Source organism: Anser brachyrhynchus (genome assembly GCF_964034855.1).
Source record: "Anser brachyrhynchus genome assembly, chromosome: 5".
NCBI classification, from domain to species: domain Eukaryota; kingdom Metazoa; phylum Chordata; class Aves; order Anseriformes; family Anatidae; genus Anser; species Anser brachyrhynchus.
The window spans coordinates 64,739,689-64,759,089 of record NC_137699.1 but is presented as its reverse complement, the minus strand read 5'-3'; the positions used below and the strand labels follow the sequence as shown (position 1 = coordinate 64,759,089).

General features: G+C 45.2%; 1 protein-coding gene across 4 annotated transcripts in view; it reads right to left on the bottom strand.

Annotated features, from left to right (window-relative positions):
* MDGA2 (MAM domain containing glycosylphosphatidylinositol anchor 2) overlaps nt 1-19,401 on the bottom strand; it is a 324,296-nt gene that overhangs the window by 34,457 nt on the left and 270,438 nt on the right. For all 4 annotated transcript variants that reach the window (XM_080592726.1, XM_080592727.1, XM_080592728.1 and 1 more), the window contains one exon: nt 13,940-14,088. In XM_080592726.1, coding sequence (XP_080448852.1) covers nt 13,940-14,088 — 149 coding nt within the window. The remainder of the gene's footprint in view (nt 1-13,939; nt 14,089-19,401) is intronic.

The window sequence follows — 19,401 nt, the reverse complement described above, 5'->3', positions numbered from 1 at the left end:
GGTCTGGAAGCTACAGGATCCAACAATTAAGCTATCTTTAATTACGCATTACAGCTGAAGTTTTAAAGACAGGATAACCCAGGAAATAGGAGAGGTCATTTTTGACGGAGTAAAATCAAAACACAGCACAAATGCCTATTAAAAACTTGCTAATTACACTGCCTTCTGTTTTAATTTTTTTTTTTTTGATACAAATGACTGATGATAAAAACATCTTTTAAAATCTAAATTAGGCCAGTTCGGTCCCCTTGCTAACTAAACTGCAATTTAGAGTATTCAGAGCTGGAAGGTCTTTCTCAGTGTTTCTTTACCTTTAATAACCCTACATGCAGGGACAAACTGTATTTGTTAGGTGCAACTTTCTTTGATCGGAAAGGCAATAAAAACTTACCTGTATTCACTTTCTCCTTTACGGCAAATCGGATCCATACCAGTGCATGTATGGGTAAAAGAACTGGGTTATGGCATGGACAGAAAATTTCACGCTCCATTTTGCGGCCAGTGCCTGTTCAGCTTTCATCAGAAACCCCCTCTGAGAGCATATAATACATATTTGAATATGTCTGAACCTGCATGCTGCTGAATGAAAATAGAAGCTAAAAATACAATAAAGCCAAATCGTGACCAAAGGAGATGTGCAAGGCAGAGAAGTGACCTGCTCGGGGCAGTCTGAAGGGACTTGCTCATTAGCAACCGACTGGGACTGCAGTCTTCCGCAGACTGAAAACAAAGGAAAAGGAGGAAGCTTAATTTTTCATATAACAAGCTTGAACAAGTTAGTCTCGGGCATATAGGTACAGGCTAACTTTTTACGTCTTCTTTAAAGTGGAGTCCTTGGTTTTCTAGGTCACCTGGGCTGCAGCAGTGTAGGGGACGTGGCTACTGCCCACGGAGGAGCAGTGCACCAAGCACGGAAATCGGAGCCACGGGAACTTCACATCTTCTCCAGGAAAGTCTCACTTATTTCACTTGCTTTCATCCTGCTGGTGGTAAATATCAGAGATTTGGAAGCACTCGCTTATCGCTGCTTGAATATTTGTGCAGCGTGGGTTACACTAACAGGTCTCATTTATAAAAATCTACCTGGACCTGTCTTCAGTGAAAGGCCGGTCATGGAAAGGAAGCACCTCCATGCGATGCCTCGATGGCACCAGAACTGCTCAGAGCAGCTGCACCCTGCCAGCAGAGAGCTGCTCGGAGCTGCAGCCAAGGCCACCGCTGCCACCCACTTCGGAGCTGCGATAGAAAAGCACAAAAATATTTACAGCCAGGCACACCCAGGCAAAGCGGAACATTTGCTGAGTGAAGCGAGAGCTTCAAGTTAAGGTCCAAAAGTTCACTGTGCACAATGTGGGTTTGATCCAGGCAGATGTTACTCTCTGTTGCGTAGAAGCTGAGTGGCCTTTGGGACCATTTTGGTACGCACTTTGAAAACATACAGGAGAACATCAAGGAAATTCAACATGTAGGGCTTCGTGGCCTTTTAGCAAAAAATCCTGATTTTTTCTGTGCTCCTAACACGGCGTATGCTGTGCTCTGTGTTTGCTAATTTATTTCATGACCTTCAGACCCTCCCTGTTACTGAACTGCACTTCATGACTGCACGTTTAATGGAAGCAGCTACTGGAGTGTTGGCCAGCTCCAGAGTCTGACCGGGGACACGTGAAGGATGCTTTGAAATACAAAAACTTGGAAGAATCTGAGTCGCCAATTCCAAAGCCAAATCCAAAGCTTAAAGACATTAATGTCAGAATATTCTCCAGAGAGCTATTAATGAGATGGAAAAATGTTCCGTGTGTGCAGACAACGTCTTGGCAGACCTCAGCACCTTCAGAAGCCAGTGGAGGGTGACCAACACTATGCAGTCACCACGAGGAAAGACACACAAGGTTGTTTGTCCCCATCCTCCGACTGGAGTGCTGAGAGGGATAGTTACAAATAACGCTGTGTGATTTTCAATTCTTTATGAATCTGTGTGTGCAACTCTGACTCTGAGCAATGGAATCTCCTTATACTCTGCACTGCTTTTTCCATACCTGCTACATGCAGAAGGATTTATAGTCTTTGAGTTGCACAGAAGCAAAATGGCTACTCTGCCAGTGTCACACATTTCAGTTTTACTATTCTTTAATCTGAATACATCCTCACTCCATGACTTAAACCAAACAAGCAACTACCAGTCTGCATTAATAATCAAGTGTATGCATCAGCTAACCCTACTCACAGTGCCTATGGGGTCTTGTGGATGGGAGGCTGCACCTGATGCTGGCTGTATTCTCCATTGATGCTTCAGGACCAGCAATCGCTGCTCCCAGATCACCCACAGCTCCCACAGCACCCCCGCTGCCACCTTTCCTTCCCTGCGGTCCAGTGGTTCTGTTCAGCTCACAGGCAGCACCAAAGCTCACCTGCGCAGTGCAGCAGACCTGGTGCTTTCTGACTGGTGCTTAAGGCATCAAAGCCGGTAAAAGGGCTGGGAGGCACGTCCTGTGAGGAGAGGCTGGGGACACTCGGGGTGTCCTGTCTGAAAAGAAGGCGGCTCAGAGGTGGCCTCGTTGCTCTCTGCAACTCCCTGAGGAAGGCAAGTGCAGAGAAAATAGGAGTGTCTGCTCCCTGGGCACCAATGGTAGAACGTGGGAACGGCACAGAGCTGTGCCAGGGGAGCTCAGGCTGGGCATTAGGAAACATTCCTTTACTGTGAGGGTGGTCAGACACTGGCACAGGCTTCCTAGCGAGGTGGTTGATCCCCCAGGGCTGTCAGTGTTCTCATTAATGTGCTTTCTCTCCTGGTCAGCCCTGAAGTGGCCAGGCAGTTGGACTAGATGATCTTTGAAAGTTCCTTCCAACTACACTACTGCATTGCACTGCACTGCATTGTATTCTATTCTATTCTGTTCTATTCAGATAAATTAATACCAACTGCCTGTCTGGGGTATTGTTTTCCTTATTGTTTTGGAACTCTTCTTGTAAAAAAGTTACCCAGAGCTCGAATGAAAATATGAGCACTGCTAACAAGACAAATATAAAAAACATTTTCAAATGAACAACCTTTCTTCTGGTGGATCTTAGTGACAAAAATGCACCCAGGATTGTAATGTCCAGCACTGATCTCCCTAAAGCACGATCTTCATCCCTACCCTCGCTAACCCTTTTAGGTGTTACCATGCTTGGCTTGTACCACTGAGGGTGGATTCTGTCTGCTGGCAGAGCAGATCCTGGTCTGCAGTGCCCCAAGGGGACAGAATTCCTCAGTGCGCAGGGACGTGGGAGATGGAGCCGAGTGTCCACTCGCTGCAATAAAGAAGGGTTTACAGCAAAATGCAGAACTGCCCTGCTGCCTTTGCCAGACACAGAGTTTAAGTAATTTCTTCCCGCCTCAGCAGAACAAATTCAGGCTCGTCCTCGCTTCTTGCAGTGCAGTGTCACGGGGCTCTGCTGCCCCCACGCACTGGGTGAGGGACCCTCCGGAGGTGCCAGTAAATCCACTGCATCTCTCCTCTAAAGGGTGTACCGCTGCAAGTCCTTCAAGTAAAGGCACAATTTCAGAGTTTAACGGAAAGTGTTGAAGCACCTGTTGACTGAAAGCAGCCCACATTATCTTGCTCTTAGGAAAAGGTCACAGTGTGGACTTCTCATCTGTGTGGACTCAGATCAGACACAACCTTGAATGTGGTGACACTGCATTCAACTACATACCTTTCTCTCCCTCCTTAGAGAAAGGCCAAAGTGTGATATAAACCAGCAGAATCCATTTTAAGACTTGAAAACTGGCTAAGTCCCAGATGAATTCACACGAGTCTACGGGATTAAACAAGAGCTGCCCTGTTCCCCGCCCCAGTGGCACAGGCCTTCCTACTCTTGCACCACTGCTAGGCAGCTCTCAAAAGACGTTTTCAATTTTTAATCCCCGTTTTGTTAGGCATTCACAAAAGGCGCGTTAATTATTAAACCGCGTTAAGGATGGTTTTAAGGGTAAGTTTCCCGTTCTCTCTCAGTGACAGAGCGAACCAGAAGTTCACACACTAGGAGCTGCCGCTCTCACCCACCAGAGCGCAGGGCACAGCAGCGGGGGCGAGCTGGGCGCTGCCAGCAGCGCTACCGCCAGCAGCAGGGATGTGCTTCTGCATGTCAAACAGCAGTCTGTCTGCCGTAGCCAGAGCATTGCTTTTATCAGGGCAACAAGAGAGAGAATTATCAAAGTGGCTTCAGGATTTAGACCCCAAGTTTAAGCTAAACACTTTACGCTTATAAGAACAACTGCATTTCCGTGATCGGGAAAGTATCCCAGGACAAATTTCGTATTTCAGTGATAACGACTTAGCTGAGCATACCACCGTGCCACAACCTTCCCTGCTTGGATCTTGAACGGCACACAGCACATTCCTGTCACTAGTGAGCTAATTCATTTTCCTGTGATTTCTAAAAGCTATTTATGAATGACATTTTTTTTTTCCATACAAAATAATTACATAGTGACAAGTCAATGAATGTGGCTGCAATCAGGATGACAAACCCAACCCTTTTAAAGCATGGCATGCTGGAGCTTTACTCTTTAGCGAGCACAGTGAACACGCTAGGTTGTCTCGGTAAATGAACTGGAAAAACAAGACTGCATTTTAAGCAACCTACATGAATCTCTGCATAAATAGATCAAGGAGTAATAATGCAATAAGACAAGCGCTTGATGCCAATGTGCATTTTCAAGGAAAGGGAACATACTGATTTTGCTTAAGTTTTTAAGTAAGAATGATTTTTTTTGCCAAAAAATAACAGCTCAACTGTCAGATAAGAACGTTTCAACAAACCATTTCTTAAATACTTAAGACAATCGCTGCATGAGAGGAAAGGAAATAGCCACTAGATTTTTAATGAAGTTCTCAAAATGTAACTGTGATGTTTTAAATTAGCTCCAAAACACAGACGCATTGCAGTAGGGTGCTGATTTGCTTATTGAATGGCAATATGGTTTGTATTCGATTTAAATATATGTATGTTTCAGAGAATAAAGAATTCTCTAACAGCAAAAGTATGGATGGAACAGTTGTCTTTAGGGCCAGATCACTCATCCCAGCAGTATATAGTTTCTGCAATGCACATTACTTGAGGAAAACACTTACTTAGTACATATGCTAGCTAATACATTGTGATTTGGCTAAATGTCCCTCATCTAGGAGCAAGCAAAGTCTGTTTAAGGAATTGCCAATCTAACTACGTTCTTTAAAAAAGAATGAATCTCATTTACCATCTCTTTTCTCCAAATGGAAATAAAATTTGCACAGGCCTCACAAAAACAAAGAAACCCTTCCTGGTCTCAGTTGTGCCAACAGAAACAATACATCATTGTGGACTAGGAAACAGCTTGGTTTCTTAATGGCACTGCTATTTTTATTGGTAAAAATTATGTTTTAACCTTTTATTTTTTCTCCTGAAATTGCATGCATCTGTTTCTGCAAGGACAGAATTTCCGGTGTGAGACAGGGAGGTACGGAGACAGCCCCAAATGCCCCAGTGTCCGGCAGGCAGCTGGGACCCCTCAGCCATCCGCTGGGGACCACACAAAGGCACAGGTGGGTCTGCAGGTACACTGCACAGGACAGCCCAGCGTGAGGGTCCCGGTGTCCCTCTCGGTGACATGGGACACCCAGATTTCAGGCTGTCCATGCAACTCCAGTGAAGCACCTCTAAGCGTGAATCAAGATGCTGCCTTTAAATATGCAGAGGTAAAAACCCCTTTCCCAAGGCGAGCCCTACCAGCAGTATTTCTGACCATTCTCTATGTTTCGGTTTCCTAAACTCAGAGAGAAGCGGTGCCAAGGGGTTCATTGCAGCCCACGAAATAAGGGCTGTGGGGCCGTGTCCTGCCGACACGGGGAGAACACAGAGGGTGTTCTTAGGGCAGGCCTGGCACGTGGGGGAGCAAGAAGGTGTAAGGACACATGTGAGGCTACCACAAGGAAAAAGGTGAAGCTCAGTCAGTGAGAAACACTTCTGCAGCCGGTCTGAGAGCTCAGTTCTGGCATTATTTAATTTGGGGGCACTTGGTGATCTTGGGAGTGGAGGTCTTCGAGTGCCTCCTGTGTGTGTGGATGCTGCGGCTGGGGCTGGTGCCCAAGGGACCTTAAAACCCGCCCGGTTCCAGCCCCCTGTGTCAGGGCTTCACCTCCCTCTGAGGGAAGAACTTCTTCCTTATATCTAATCTAAATCTACCTTCTTCTAGTTTAAAACCTTTCCTAGGCATCTGAAACTATCTTCACTAAAGAAAATGCTTCCTTCATCAGAATTAAGTGTCTGTAACACTCACAGGCCCTTTCATGTACTAAGTTATAGCTGCAGTTATTTATGCTATCTTTTACTTTGTTGAAAAGGATACTGCATGCCAGACACAACTCTCACTCGTCATTCATTTGCCTGATGACATATGACTTGATTTTTGCGTAGATCTTCAGTTTTCAAAGTTTCATTGCTCTATTTTGCAAATCCTTTAATATTTATGAGCCACTGTATGACATCATATGAAAACAACCCTATCAGAACCACTGTTGTCACAGGTATTTTTTGAAACGCTTTTGCATTACATCCTGTAACGTATAGTTTGTGCTGGAGGGGTGCCCACCTGGCTCAACAACTTGCAGAAACCCCCTCGGCTGCACGCTGAGGATGAAACGTGCTGCTCAGCCACGCACGGCGCTGACTGCACCCCTCACAGCCAGAGCCGTGTGTCTGTGCACGCATGGGTACACCTGCAAAGGGAGCCTCTGCCCTACCTCAAGTGTTTAAATGTAGTCAAAAGCAAGTAACTTGTTTACAGAAATAAATTCCTCTAGCTTGAGTAATTCTCTCACTAAATTGCTCTTCAATTCAATCCATTTTCTCCTGCATCTTTCCTGAAGTTTGACTGATGCACTGCATTTGTCAGCAGTAATCAATTCATACTGCAGATTTTCCTGCTGAGCCAGAGTAAATGAGAACCGAGTGTGACAACCATGCACTGACCAAAGCGCCATGGGCTCGGGCAATGCTGGGTGAGAGCTCACAGTGCGGAGTACGAGCATGTCTCTACCCTTTTTCACTGAAGCGAAACGTGCAGTGAAAGCCTCAGGCTACGTTCCTGTCACTGCCTCGAGCACACGAGCGTGGTGACCACCTCCTGCCCAGGGACGGTTTGTTCTTCAGGAAATTACTGCTTGCACGTTGCTGGCAAAAGTCAAGGAGACTTGGCCACGGAGCTCCCTGGCTCCTGCAATGTATAAATATACAGGGAGAGAAGTATAGGCATGCCTGAGACATCCTGAAGAGAGGGATTAGAGATATTCACCAAAAACATAAGGTGGCTCAGCAGGGGCTTCCACAGACCTGGCTACAAAGTCAGAGAGTTCATACACTCTGCCCCGTTAACAAGTTTTTTCTGTTTTTTGATTAATGTGGTCTTGCCCTTCAGATTTCCCATAATGGCATCTTTCTCCTTAACCCATCCACATGCTGTCAGAGCACTGGTGGGGCCCTTCTCTGCTGCACCTCTACTCCCCATCACAGTTGACCCAAATGAAGAGCTGGGTTCAGCAACCTCTGAGAGTGACAGTAGGACAGATGGACAGATACAGGCAGGACAGTCTTCTGGGTCTTGTTTGTTTAGGAACCCAGGCCAAAAAGTTAATGCAAATTAGGTATTAAAATTGGTAATGAAATAGCAAGAGTTTATTTCAGTCTGCTTAGATAACAAAAACCCAACCAAGGCAGTCCCAGCAGGCAGCAATCGCGTGGATCCAATGACTACATCAAATTTTGCTGTAAGTTTTTTTGTGAGGAAAAGGAGTTCTGTTTTATGGTGCAAATTTAGTGGTAATGAGAATGGCCACATTCTGCCTGGGATTTCTGTTTGCACTGCTAGCAAACACAGCCAGCTACCTCCAACACAAGCGCACCGGCAGCTCTGGGGACCCACAGCTCAACACCCAAGACAGGGAGTGTGGATAAAGACAGGAGCATCTTTGTCAGCTAGGACACCGTGGGATCAGAGTCAGAACATCAGCACCTGACAGCAAAAGATGTATTTATATGTTTAACTTCCACCTCTGACTTCATAAGACATTACTTTCCACCCCCCCCCCCCCCCAAAAAAATATGCATAAGCATTTGCCTTATCTTTCAGAAAATTGGGAAAATTAGCCATATTTTTTAAATGACAATTAAAAGAATTTGGTACAAATCTCAAAGGAGAGCCCTCAGCTTGCTGTTTTGAAAGACAACCCTCGGTTTTGTGAAGAACAAGCATAACAAGCGTCAGCATTGCAAACTGAAAATTGTAAAACAACCATTGCTTCTCTAATTCAATTTACCAACCCCAAGAAAATCAATAAGAATCGTGCTTCTGAATGTTGCACTACTTTTTTTGCTAAATTCTCTGTCTCTAATTTCACAAGTGCAGATACAGGAGGAGAACAGCAAAGCCTCGTTTAGACTTCCTGAAGGAAATGCACGCTGTGAAGAAATCCTCAGAACAGCTATTTCCCTCTGCAGAAGGATGCTTAAAATGTTTCATGAAAACATTAGAAATATTCCCATATACATTTGAATTAGCCTTTTCAACTCTCCCACTTCCCCTGCTAAAATTAATTACTACAGATGTGAGTACTTATTTTTGAATGGCTCGGAATCAAATTTTTATATACATTTTGATGTACTGCTACTGTAAATTTTCTGTAGCATAACAAAAGAAAATACCAAGCTTGCAAACATCTTTCCCTCTGCAATAGATTGATTTCGTGATGACAGCACCACGATCCTGATAGAAGGAACGTTTGCAAAACGATTACCCATCAGGTGGGGGCCTTGAGTTTGCGAAAATACATAAATTTCTCATAAGTGGCTTTCATTCTAAGTATGTTATTTTAGTAAATACATGATTTCCATTCATCTATTTCCATTTTCACTGTACAGGCAGAAAAATGACACTTATTTTTCCTTGTGATTGCCTCTTCCCCTGATGGCACCTATCCTCGCCCAATTTTGACTTTCTTAGTTTCCCTGATTTGGCATTAAACCAAGCTCTGTACTTTTCTCAAAGAACTTTCCTAGCGCTCGCACTGCGGTTTCCCTTGGCGTTTCTTTAACCTCTGTTGAAAATGCTGAACAAGTTTCTTCCGTGTCGTGCTTTCCTACCATTAAATTATCTTCTTGTGCCTGAGACGTGCCTGTATTTTACCGCTAGTGACAAGGTATGTGACAGGATGCAGGCTCGGACGGAAATGTGTAACACTGTTCTGGTGACTCAGATGAGGTGGAGCCTTGTAGCCCTATTCCAGGGATATTAAGAAAATTAAAGAAAGCCCCATCAGAAGAGAAGCGGTCCCACAGGTGCAGCGGGCTGTGCTGTGCTGGGTTACTGAGCACCGCTAAGAAGAAAGGGAGCTCAGAGCCCTAAGCCACTGCACACACTCAGCTGTGTGGCTGGCCACTGTACTCACAGAATGCAAAGATGCCCAAATCCCTGTATTTTTAATATACTACTACTTATTTTGGTGACTGCACCAGACAGATGGGACCTTCAGGGGTCTTCAAAGTAACCAGACTGTGTGACTGCTGCATGGACGTGGTCCTGTGGAAGAAGCTGTAGAGCAGGTAACAGTTAAAAAAAAAAAAAAAAAAAAAAAAGTGCTTCTGGAGGCTTCTTGACAAGAAGTAGTCTTCCCAGACTTGCTTGTTTCAAATGCAAGTGAAGGTGAGGTGGGTGGTTTGTTTATGCCGTCATCCCTTTTTATTGTAATTCACTCAGAGTGAATTTGACTTGGGAACAGAGAGAAATCTGCAGCTACTTCATGCGAGCAGTCTGGAGTCAAAGTTTGATTTCTTTGGAGGTTTTTCAATGCAGTAAAGTGAGATCATTTTCCCAAACTCTCAATTTCAACTTTTTCTAGTTACAAGGTAATTCCAAGATTTTTGATTATCCCTCCCATCTCTCCATCACCTTCAAACCCCCCCATGACTAAGTCGGGATTGCTGAGATGAATTCCGTTCACTTGCTCTTCCTCTGCTGTGAGATCTGTATTTTCAAGCACAAGATGTATTGCCCACGTTCTTTGACAACAAGTGACCATAGGCTCTTACCTACTGCTCTTGACCGTGCCCTTCTCTATCCACAATTTCCAACCTACTCTCATACAAGACTGCGGTAATCATAAATGAGCATTTCAAAGGGACCTGCTTTGATGCTCCATGCATCTCTTATTTTTCTGCTCAGATTTGTGTTCAAATTTCCCCTTCACCAGTGGGAACATTTTTAGGGATGCTCTGAAGCACTAGAACGATGTGCTCCTGTAGGCTCAGGAATGTGTTCTCTTTCACTGCCAGCCTGGAAAAAGCTCAAAGTCTGTAACATTAACATTTTAAAATTTCATTTTATGAAAATTAGAGTTTTTATACAATGCTGAGTGCTTTAGATCCATTTTTGCACTTGCCAGACAGTTGCAGAAAACAATGCAAAGGATGTGCTTAATAATTAAAATTTTAAAGGGCAAATAAGCCTGATAATGAAGTACGGCATAGCCAGGTTCTTTCTTTATTAAAAAGACAAATTGTTCTGCTAGGAATTAGTAGCTTATTATAACAACAGGAAGATATTTCTGCTGGTTGGCATGTAGCAGGACTATAGAGGTGGAGATGTCTCTGCCTTGACCAGTTCAGACGAGCAAAGTTTTGAGAAATTTTGCTGGCAACAGAAACTAGAAACTGGCGAGAAGCTTCCAGTGCCAAAGGTGCAACACGGGCAGAAAGCAAGGGGAACAGAGCTGAAGCAAAGGAGCTGGGCCATGCTGAGCTCAGGGAAGGGTATGTGATGAAAATAATTTTGTTCTCTTTGCCTCTCTCCAGCAAGGCGGGGAAGACAGGCAAGCTGTGCAGAGCTAAGGTACCTGTATGTCTTCCATTAAGAGAATTTTATAGGTCTCCTCCCATGTCTTTATTTACAGCTACAAACTGCCCACGAAACACAGTGATAGTGGCAGTTTCTATGTCGAGTGTGTCCTGATGGCATGGCAGCGTGTGGTGGATGCTCCTCCTGGGAGGATCCAGGAGGAGCAGCAATTATTTTAGAGCACTTTGCTTTCTTTTGTCTTCTGTTGTTGCATTTGGGGAATTCTTTCTGTAACAGTACTTTTTAAGAAGCACAGGCTCTTGTCTGCTTTTCCAGTTGACACAGCCCATGGACAGTGGCCTCTCGGTGCTGGGCTTTACTTGGCTTTGAGGACGCTGAGCTGCAGAATCTGCCCCACCTGCGGTGCCACAGCATCCAGCCGCCGACTGGCGTGCACGGTTCTGATCCTCCTTACCTCAACCGTAGTAACTGCTAAAAAATGAGGCACCAACTAAACGGCCATAGAGTTTCCTTGTTGAGTGAGTGTAAAAGCCGCTGTCTGTGTGCTTTCATAGGGCCTGGGGCCCTCAAGCACATCTGGCTCCACTGGCCAGGAGACAGCACAGCTCTGTACCTCATCCATCCCAGTCCCTCGAAAATCCCACAGATCCTACAAGTATTCCCCAAATACTGCCTGGATCCTTTCTTCAGTGAAGCAGCGATATACAAGTCAGGTAAAAAGAAACAGGCGCTTGGACTCAGATGTTATCATTCTTAATACAAAAACAATTTACTGATGAGATAAAGGCAATGCCATTCAGCTAACCACAAGCAGACGCCAACACACCAACCTGACGTAGCCCACCGGCAGTGTTTGCAATGCATTAGAAAATAAAAATATTTAGAAATGCAGTCAAATAAGAATAGCAAAACCCTGTCAAAAATGCACTGCTAACTCAAATAAATTATCTAAACGCAGACGTTTCAGAGGGCAATGTGCTGGTAACAAGTAGCGGCAGGTGTCAGAAGAGGTAACAACTTTAATTATCACCCGTGTTTTAGGAGGAATTACTGCAGTAATGGACGTGTGTCCGGATGGCTCACTAGTTTCTAAATTACCCAAATTTTAAATGTGGCTTCAGACAGAGGAAAGGAACATATTTTGATTAACCTGAGAGTGGATTGTTGCGGTAATTAAAGTAACTACTAATTTTAAGCACCAAAAATAGATAATTAAAAGTAAGTTAAAATGAAATGGAAAAAAAAAAAAAAAAAGAAGAAGAAGCTAAAAAACCTAATGTCACTAATTTCATTATATATATATTTTTTTTTTTACTTCAGCAAATTCTTTTTTAAATTTAATAATTCCTCTTGGGAACCGGGAGTAACAGAACTGATTTGTACCCAATGATGCAAAGAGTTGCATAAATATTTATTAAAAGTCACTGATTTTCATTCCAAATGAGTCAGATTCAGGCGGAAGCAGACTCTGAGACGGCACCCGCCAGGTGTCAGAGCTGCTCCAGGACCTGTCCCAGCCAGCTCCACCACTGCACCGTGCAAAGCCCCATCCGCTCAGCATCAACAATGTGCTCAACTTGGGTATTTGGTTTGCTGCTTGCTAAGCTCATCCCAGCAGGAGATCTGTGGGATAACAAAATACGTTCTGCACTCAGATTTTCAATATCTGTATACATCTTCAAGAATTGGTCTTAATCCCTGCTTTCTATTCTCCCCGCACAGACTATTATCTCAGGCATTGAACACCCAAACGTGTACTTTCTCAATCAATCAATTCAGGTATTATTTAAGAAAGGCAAGCTCAACAGGAGGGTACAAAACAAGACCCAAACAATATCTGGTGGATTGTCCCAGCTGTGTAGTGAAACATCTTCATTTAATGGCAGCAGGCCCGGGCTGGGAGCTGGGGACGTGCGTGACATGGCACGGCACGGCACGGCACGGCACAGCACGTCTCGGCACGGCTTCCTCTCTGTGCTCACCTCGCTCTGCCAAAGGCTGGCAGCCCAGTGGGTAACAGGCGATGCAGAGGTGAGCTTGGTGGCCAGGGAGGCATCCATAGCAAGAAGCATCATTTCAAACAATGCATATTTTCATTGAGAAAGCCTAGCAATGCCCAAAATCAAGCTGGCAACATCAGCGTCTGGCATATCTGCAGAGTTTCGCATGGACAGACCCTGGACAGGATCACGGATAAATGGTATGGCACCAACATTTTTTGCTTTTCAGAGCATAGACTTGTGAGATTTTGTATGGACTTATCTGGAGGAAAGCGCAAGCGTGAACAAACATTAGGTGCCCCATGAAGCAGAGTAAGGGAGAGGTGTTCCAATTTAGTAAATGAGTTTAAGCAATGCACAAATTGGTTCTTTCAATTTAATTGACTATTAAAACTCAAGCTTTGTAGTGATGACTTTAAAAGAAGAGATGATATTTTTCTTTTAAAATTGTGAAGTGGTGAATTAATGGTGATGACTATCAATTCCTCTGCAAGCAGGTTGGTCCCACACATCCTTAAGGGAGCCAAATCCCACTGATAAGTTCATAGCGAATCTACAAAGACCCATCTGTGATCAGCTTTAATGTGGTCAAGGAAGATGTCGGTTCTCAAGGATCACTACACGTTTTGGTAGCAAAGCTACAGCTATTCCTGTATGTATTAATTTACATGGAAGATCTAATATAAGATATATAGATACATAAAGATAAAAAAGTTTGATTTCATTGCAAGCTTCTTTTATGCAATCTTTCCAGTGTATCTTGAGCTGCAGCCTCTGCAAACCTGAGGAACTGCTTTTTAATCTCTGAGTTTCACACTGGAAACGCGCAAATTAGTTTCCAGGATCTGCACACGGCAGAGGACTACTCCTGGAAGACGGCAGCAGATCTTCCAGAAGGAGGAGAGACAACTCCGATTCACAGAACGTGAAAAGAGGGAGGAAAATGAATAAATAACATAAAGTAAAATAAAATAAACAAAAATGAATAAAGTAAAATAAGGCCAGGCAGCCCTCACAGAGGTCAGCACATCAAAAGGCACTTCCCGCATGAACCAATTTCTCTCCTCACCTGCCTGATCCCTAGGCGATAGGCAAGGATGCGGTCCACAGCGTCGGGGTTCATCTGGGTCCACTGGAGGCTGTAGGAGTAAACACGGGGTCTGTTCTGCCACAGGGGGTTGTAAGTGTCGTAGTAGAACTCGGGGGCATAGGCTTTGCCTGCAGGAGACAGCAACAAAAAAGGGAAAAGAAAGAAACCAAAATGATCAGACAGGCAGTTTTGGAGCCAAGTGTTGATACCCGGCCTGTAACCGCCCTCATCTCCCTGCATTTTGAGTCATTCTGTTAAACATCTTCTTCCAGAAACATATTTTGGAATTATCAGCCTCTATTCTTTTTTAAAAGATTCATGGCAATGGTTTGCCTTTATCATTGACTGATTCCTCAATGGCATTCTTGGCCCAGGTGTGAGCAGGAAAGGGGAAAAAATCACTGAGCTTCTAACAAAGCCAAGCTGGAGCAATGTAACACGTCTCTGCACTAATTTTTCATGGCCCAGCTGATTAAAATAGAGATATCAAAACAGGCTGCACTGCACTGAGCAGGGAAAGACTCAGTGACAGCTGCTGTACCTGGCACAAATAATACAGAATGACTTCCGTGAGCTGGGAAATACAAGATGGATATTTCCAGCGACTGCTGCCTTCATCGCATCTTCTCCTCTCCCACCTCCCAAGTGAAAATGTACATAAGCCATCTTTTGTAACAGTGCAGATGTGCAGACTTACAGCATTATGTTTGTTATTTAGCAGAACGTACCAATCTGCACAACAGATACAAAGGGGAAAATGACATCTCACAGTGCATCCTTGGTTCCACGAGCATTTCACCGAATACTGTTATAGCCTTCTTTCTTTATAAAGGTGAAAAACCTAAGCACGATTCCCCACACATATGACAAAACATTATTTGAATTCATTAAATTTGAGTTTCTTTTAAACCCATGAATACCAGTGACACCTTCACAGGTAAAGTACCTTTGTGGCCTCTAGGGTGTCCCATAAAGAGTGATTTGTGCAAAACAGCAAAACTGACACTGAGTGCCCAATCTGGTTGCCCAACCATAGGCATGTAGTGGCATCTGAGGTGCACAGGGGTACCTGAGATGTCTAACCAGGGTGGCAGATGTAACACAGGAACTGTTAGAGACACAGGATTTGCTAGAGCCACAGCTGGAGCTGCAGGCACCATCCTTGAGCCTGTACCACCGGGCACCGCTGCACAGGCAAGTCAGTGGAGTCCACAGAGGCTCCCAGAAGACTTGGTAGGGTTAGGGGCAATTAGAGCTGCCCCAAAAACCTTTGAGGGGACAATGGTTCCTTAAAATTCACAGTTACAGCATACCCCAGAACTCTCAGTGGATTTGGCCTAAAGGAACAACGTGTTTCAGAAGTGAAAGAGCACACACATTCCAGAGAGACACTCATTAGCTTTTTAAGTCATTTTTCATTGATCTCTTTATAGCTCATCACACCACCACCACAATGTTGCTTCAGTTTCTTAAAGTAAAAAAAGTTTGGATTGACTCAAAACAAGTTTTAACAGCTGGACTTGTAGGAAGCTTGATTAATCACCAGTTTTTGTCCTGACAGATACAACTGGATCAAAGCCCCAAGTCAAAACTGACTCATTCATGGCACAGGTCCATCCTTGTCCTGCATGGCTCTGCCTTCTTTGAACTTTCTATGATTTGAGAGCACCACTGTTGGGAACAGGACATGGCAAACACAAACCAGGTTCTGCTGTGTTAAATGTGGCATTTTATCACCTGAGTAATGCAAAAAGGAGATGAAGCATGGAAAACAGAAACATTTGCAGATTGTGTCCTCCCATGAAGGTCTACAAGAGACTTGGCATTAGACAAAACCAGAAGCAGAATGAGGTCTTTCCACATCCCAAAGCTCATACCTCTGTTCTTTTTCTGTGGGGATTTTGCCAGTGGAAGTAATTATGAAATGCAACGAAAGACACAGGATGGCCTCAGGAGATGTGAGTTGCCTGCTCATGTAGACCTAGGAAAGGTGTATGCATTCACTACTCAGCTCCTTAAATTCGGGTATTAGGAGTGTATGCCAAAATACACAAGGTATTATTAGAGATGGATGGGAAGCGTTTGCCCTAGATGTCTCAAAACTTCAATCATCAGAAAGGTACTGAGAAAAGGGAAAAGAGAAAGGAAAAGGATTGTCAATATCTTGTGGTTACTGAGTAATCTTTTACCTTTGGCTGTGTTATCCTCTCCAGCCATGCCTTTCTTTCCAGAGGATGAAAGGCCCTTTTAGCCAAGCTAGTTTAGCCAGATTGCCCAATGAGGCTGCACATTCAATTAGAGCAGATTAGAGCAGATATGTTAGTGCTGAAGTAGCAAGCAACAATACTCCAAGGAAAAGAAGCAAAGCTAAACTGCTGCTTTCAAAAATGAAATGTAAGATAAATGAAAAGAGGATCACTGGTTGGTAAGATTTGTTTTCCTTATTTATGTGCAGTGGAAATAATAGAAAAAAACCTCACGCTGAATGCAAATGATAATCTTCCCCCTTCTACTGCAGGTGGACATAATGGCATCTCTGGGGGTCTACAAAAAGGATCCATAATTAGACGCTTGTCACAATACAGGCACTTGAACAACATAGTCACCTTTTGAGAAATAATGAGGGCTCATGAAGAGTTGCATTATTCTAAATCCCTCCTAACAGAAGAGATTTCTGGTGTGAATGGAGATGCTGAAAATTTAACAACACAACATTAAGTCCTTAACTTGCACACTTCAGAAGTACAAGAAAGCTGGGCAGAGTTTTAGCGTGTGCAGAAATCAGATGTTGCTTTTGATGGTGCAGGAGCTACGAGGCACGCAGGCAGTGTACCTGGCCATGGAAGAGCTCACGTCACCAAGACCCACCACCATCCAACTGTTCCATTTCCAGAGCAGATGTCATCCAGCAAAGATTCTCCCTCACCACAGAAATAAAGTGATGATGAAGGGTGTGACAGAGCTAGCAACAGCCCCTGGCTCAGCATGACTTGGGTGTGTGGAGACAGCAGGTCACCTAGAGGAAACCACCTGCATTATGGATTAGCTCAGCAGCCAGCTCCAAGCCCTGGTTGTGCTTGCCAGAGGCTATCATGTATGTCCTGACAGCAGAGATGTCTCAAGCACGCAGAGTGTGGGGTTGCTGCTGCTTATAGCCCATCTGGGCATCCCTTGGAGCTGCCAGCTCCAACTCCATCTGCCCTTCTTCTTCCAGTCACACCAGCCTGAACTTCCAAAAGCAACCGCCCTTGTTTTGTTCAGAGTATAGGAAACATTTGCCTGGCTCATATCATTTGCCCTTTTCAAGCACGGGCAGCAGAAGTCACCCTCCCCTCGCTCCCTTCAGCCTTTGCAGCTGGATTTATTACAACTTTTCAGGACAGGCAGGCAGGGCTCAGCCTGCCTCTGAGACCAAACCTCACCAGGCTCCAGCTCACTGGCCGTACCTGTGACAAACTGACCATCTGAATGCAATTTTGATGCACACTGGCCTCCTGCAGCCCAGGAAGGGACCCCCAGATCTTCATCAATTGAGTTATATTGGGGAAAAACAGCGAGAACCGTCCTTGGTCCTAAGGAGAGCTCTGCACAGCAGAGCCAGGAGGGCCTCGTCCCTGGGCAGGGCAGCCTCTCACTGCCCCGCTGTTCCTGGGGGTCCCGAAGGAGGAAGGTTTATGCCATTGCACTTTTTTGTGTCTGTTAAGGCAATCTGCAGTCAGGTTTAGAGCTCCATTAACATGCACTAGCTTTAATTAATCCCTCCCTCTGTGCTCGCACTGCTGGAGTGCGAGTAACTGTGATGCTTGGGGCTCTGCCAGGCAGAGGAGGCACGGCACAGTTTAATGCAGAGTATAATATTTGTTTTCCTTCCCACCACTAACAAAACTTTTATTTTTTTTACCTTCTGAGTGTGTTGCATGTGCACAATACAGCAGGTTGTGGCTGTGTATGGCAGAGGGCTGGAGCAGGGGAAGGAGCAGTAATGCCGAGTGTGGTTTTGCTCATCTGGGCTGGCACCTGCGTGAGACAACGATGCACAAACAGATCGACTGTTTGTGTTTGAAGGCTACATGGCTACAAGAAGTGTGAATTCCTCCCCAGCACGCTGGCAGAGGCCACCCAGCACAATTACACATCCTGCTGCATTCGCTGCTGCTGTTCCATCAACCCGAATGCATCTGCCTACGAAGCTGACAGTTACCAGTTACAGCAAACTGCCCTCCTGGGCACTGGGTGGGTCAGGATTTTAGCCACCTCCTTCCTCAGGTTAGCACAGGGTGAAGAAAAAAGCCCCAGCACCCTGTTCACCATCGCCTTCATCTGGATTTCAAGAGCGCATCCCAGTCCTACCGAAACCTCCGAAGTGCAGAAACACTGTGGAGGGCTGTGATTATTTCTGGTGAACAGCAGTTTTTCCTTCTTGTGTCTACTTTCAAGGGGCCAAATGGCTTTTTACTGGGCGTTATTGCATCTCTCCTTCATCCCAGGCAGATAGCACCCAGGGGAATATCCTACCTGCAGAGCCACCTCCAGGCAGCAGCTATGGATGGTGGCAGGCTTTCTAAGACAGTATCCTGCTCTGTCCCCTGCCACTGGATAATATCTTTGGCCACAACTTGCTACGCATTAGATTGTATGAAAGTCTGAAACGGGACTTCAGGGAGATGTGATACCAGGTCTCAAAAAGTATTGATCTGAGGATGTGACTGTGATTAATTAGTGTTGCACAAAGGAACACATCTCAAGGCCCTTTCTGAGCAGTTGTTCCTAAACATCTGGGTGGGACAAGAATACACTCACTTCTAAGATGCATTGAGTGTGAGCACTGACTCAGTTGAGGTGTTCTTCGTATAATGGGTAACCATCTAGGGAAAACTTAAACTAGAATATTCATAGGGAAAACAAACTTGCTGCCTGCAGACTGTATCTCTCTGCACTGAGCAGTTATCTGAGCCACCTTCTATTGAGGCCACATCAGTACTGGGGGCAGTGCAGCATGGATCCTCACCACGACAAACAGCAGCGTCCCTGAGACGGAGCTGGAGAACAGGGCACAAAGCAATCTGCAAAAACACCTCAGCAGCTCCAGCACCATCATCACTTAGAGCCCTAAGCACTGCTGCTTGACTCACAGAAATGATTGGAGTCACAGAACCATGGAATATCCCGACTTGGAGGGGACCCGCAGGGTCACAAGGATCACCAAGTCCCACTCCTGGCTCCACACAGCACCATCCAAAAATCAGACCCCATGTCTGAGAGCATTGTCCAAACACTCCTTGACCTCTGGCAGGCTCGGTGCGGTGACCAGTGCCCTGGGAGGCCTGTCCCAGTGCCCGACCACCTCTGGGTGCAGAACCTTTCCCTAACCCCCAGCCTGACCCTCCCCTGTCCCAGCCCCATGCCGTCCCCTCGGGTCCTGTCGCTGTCCCCAGAGAGCA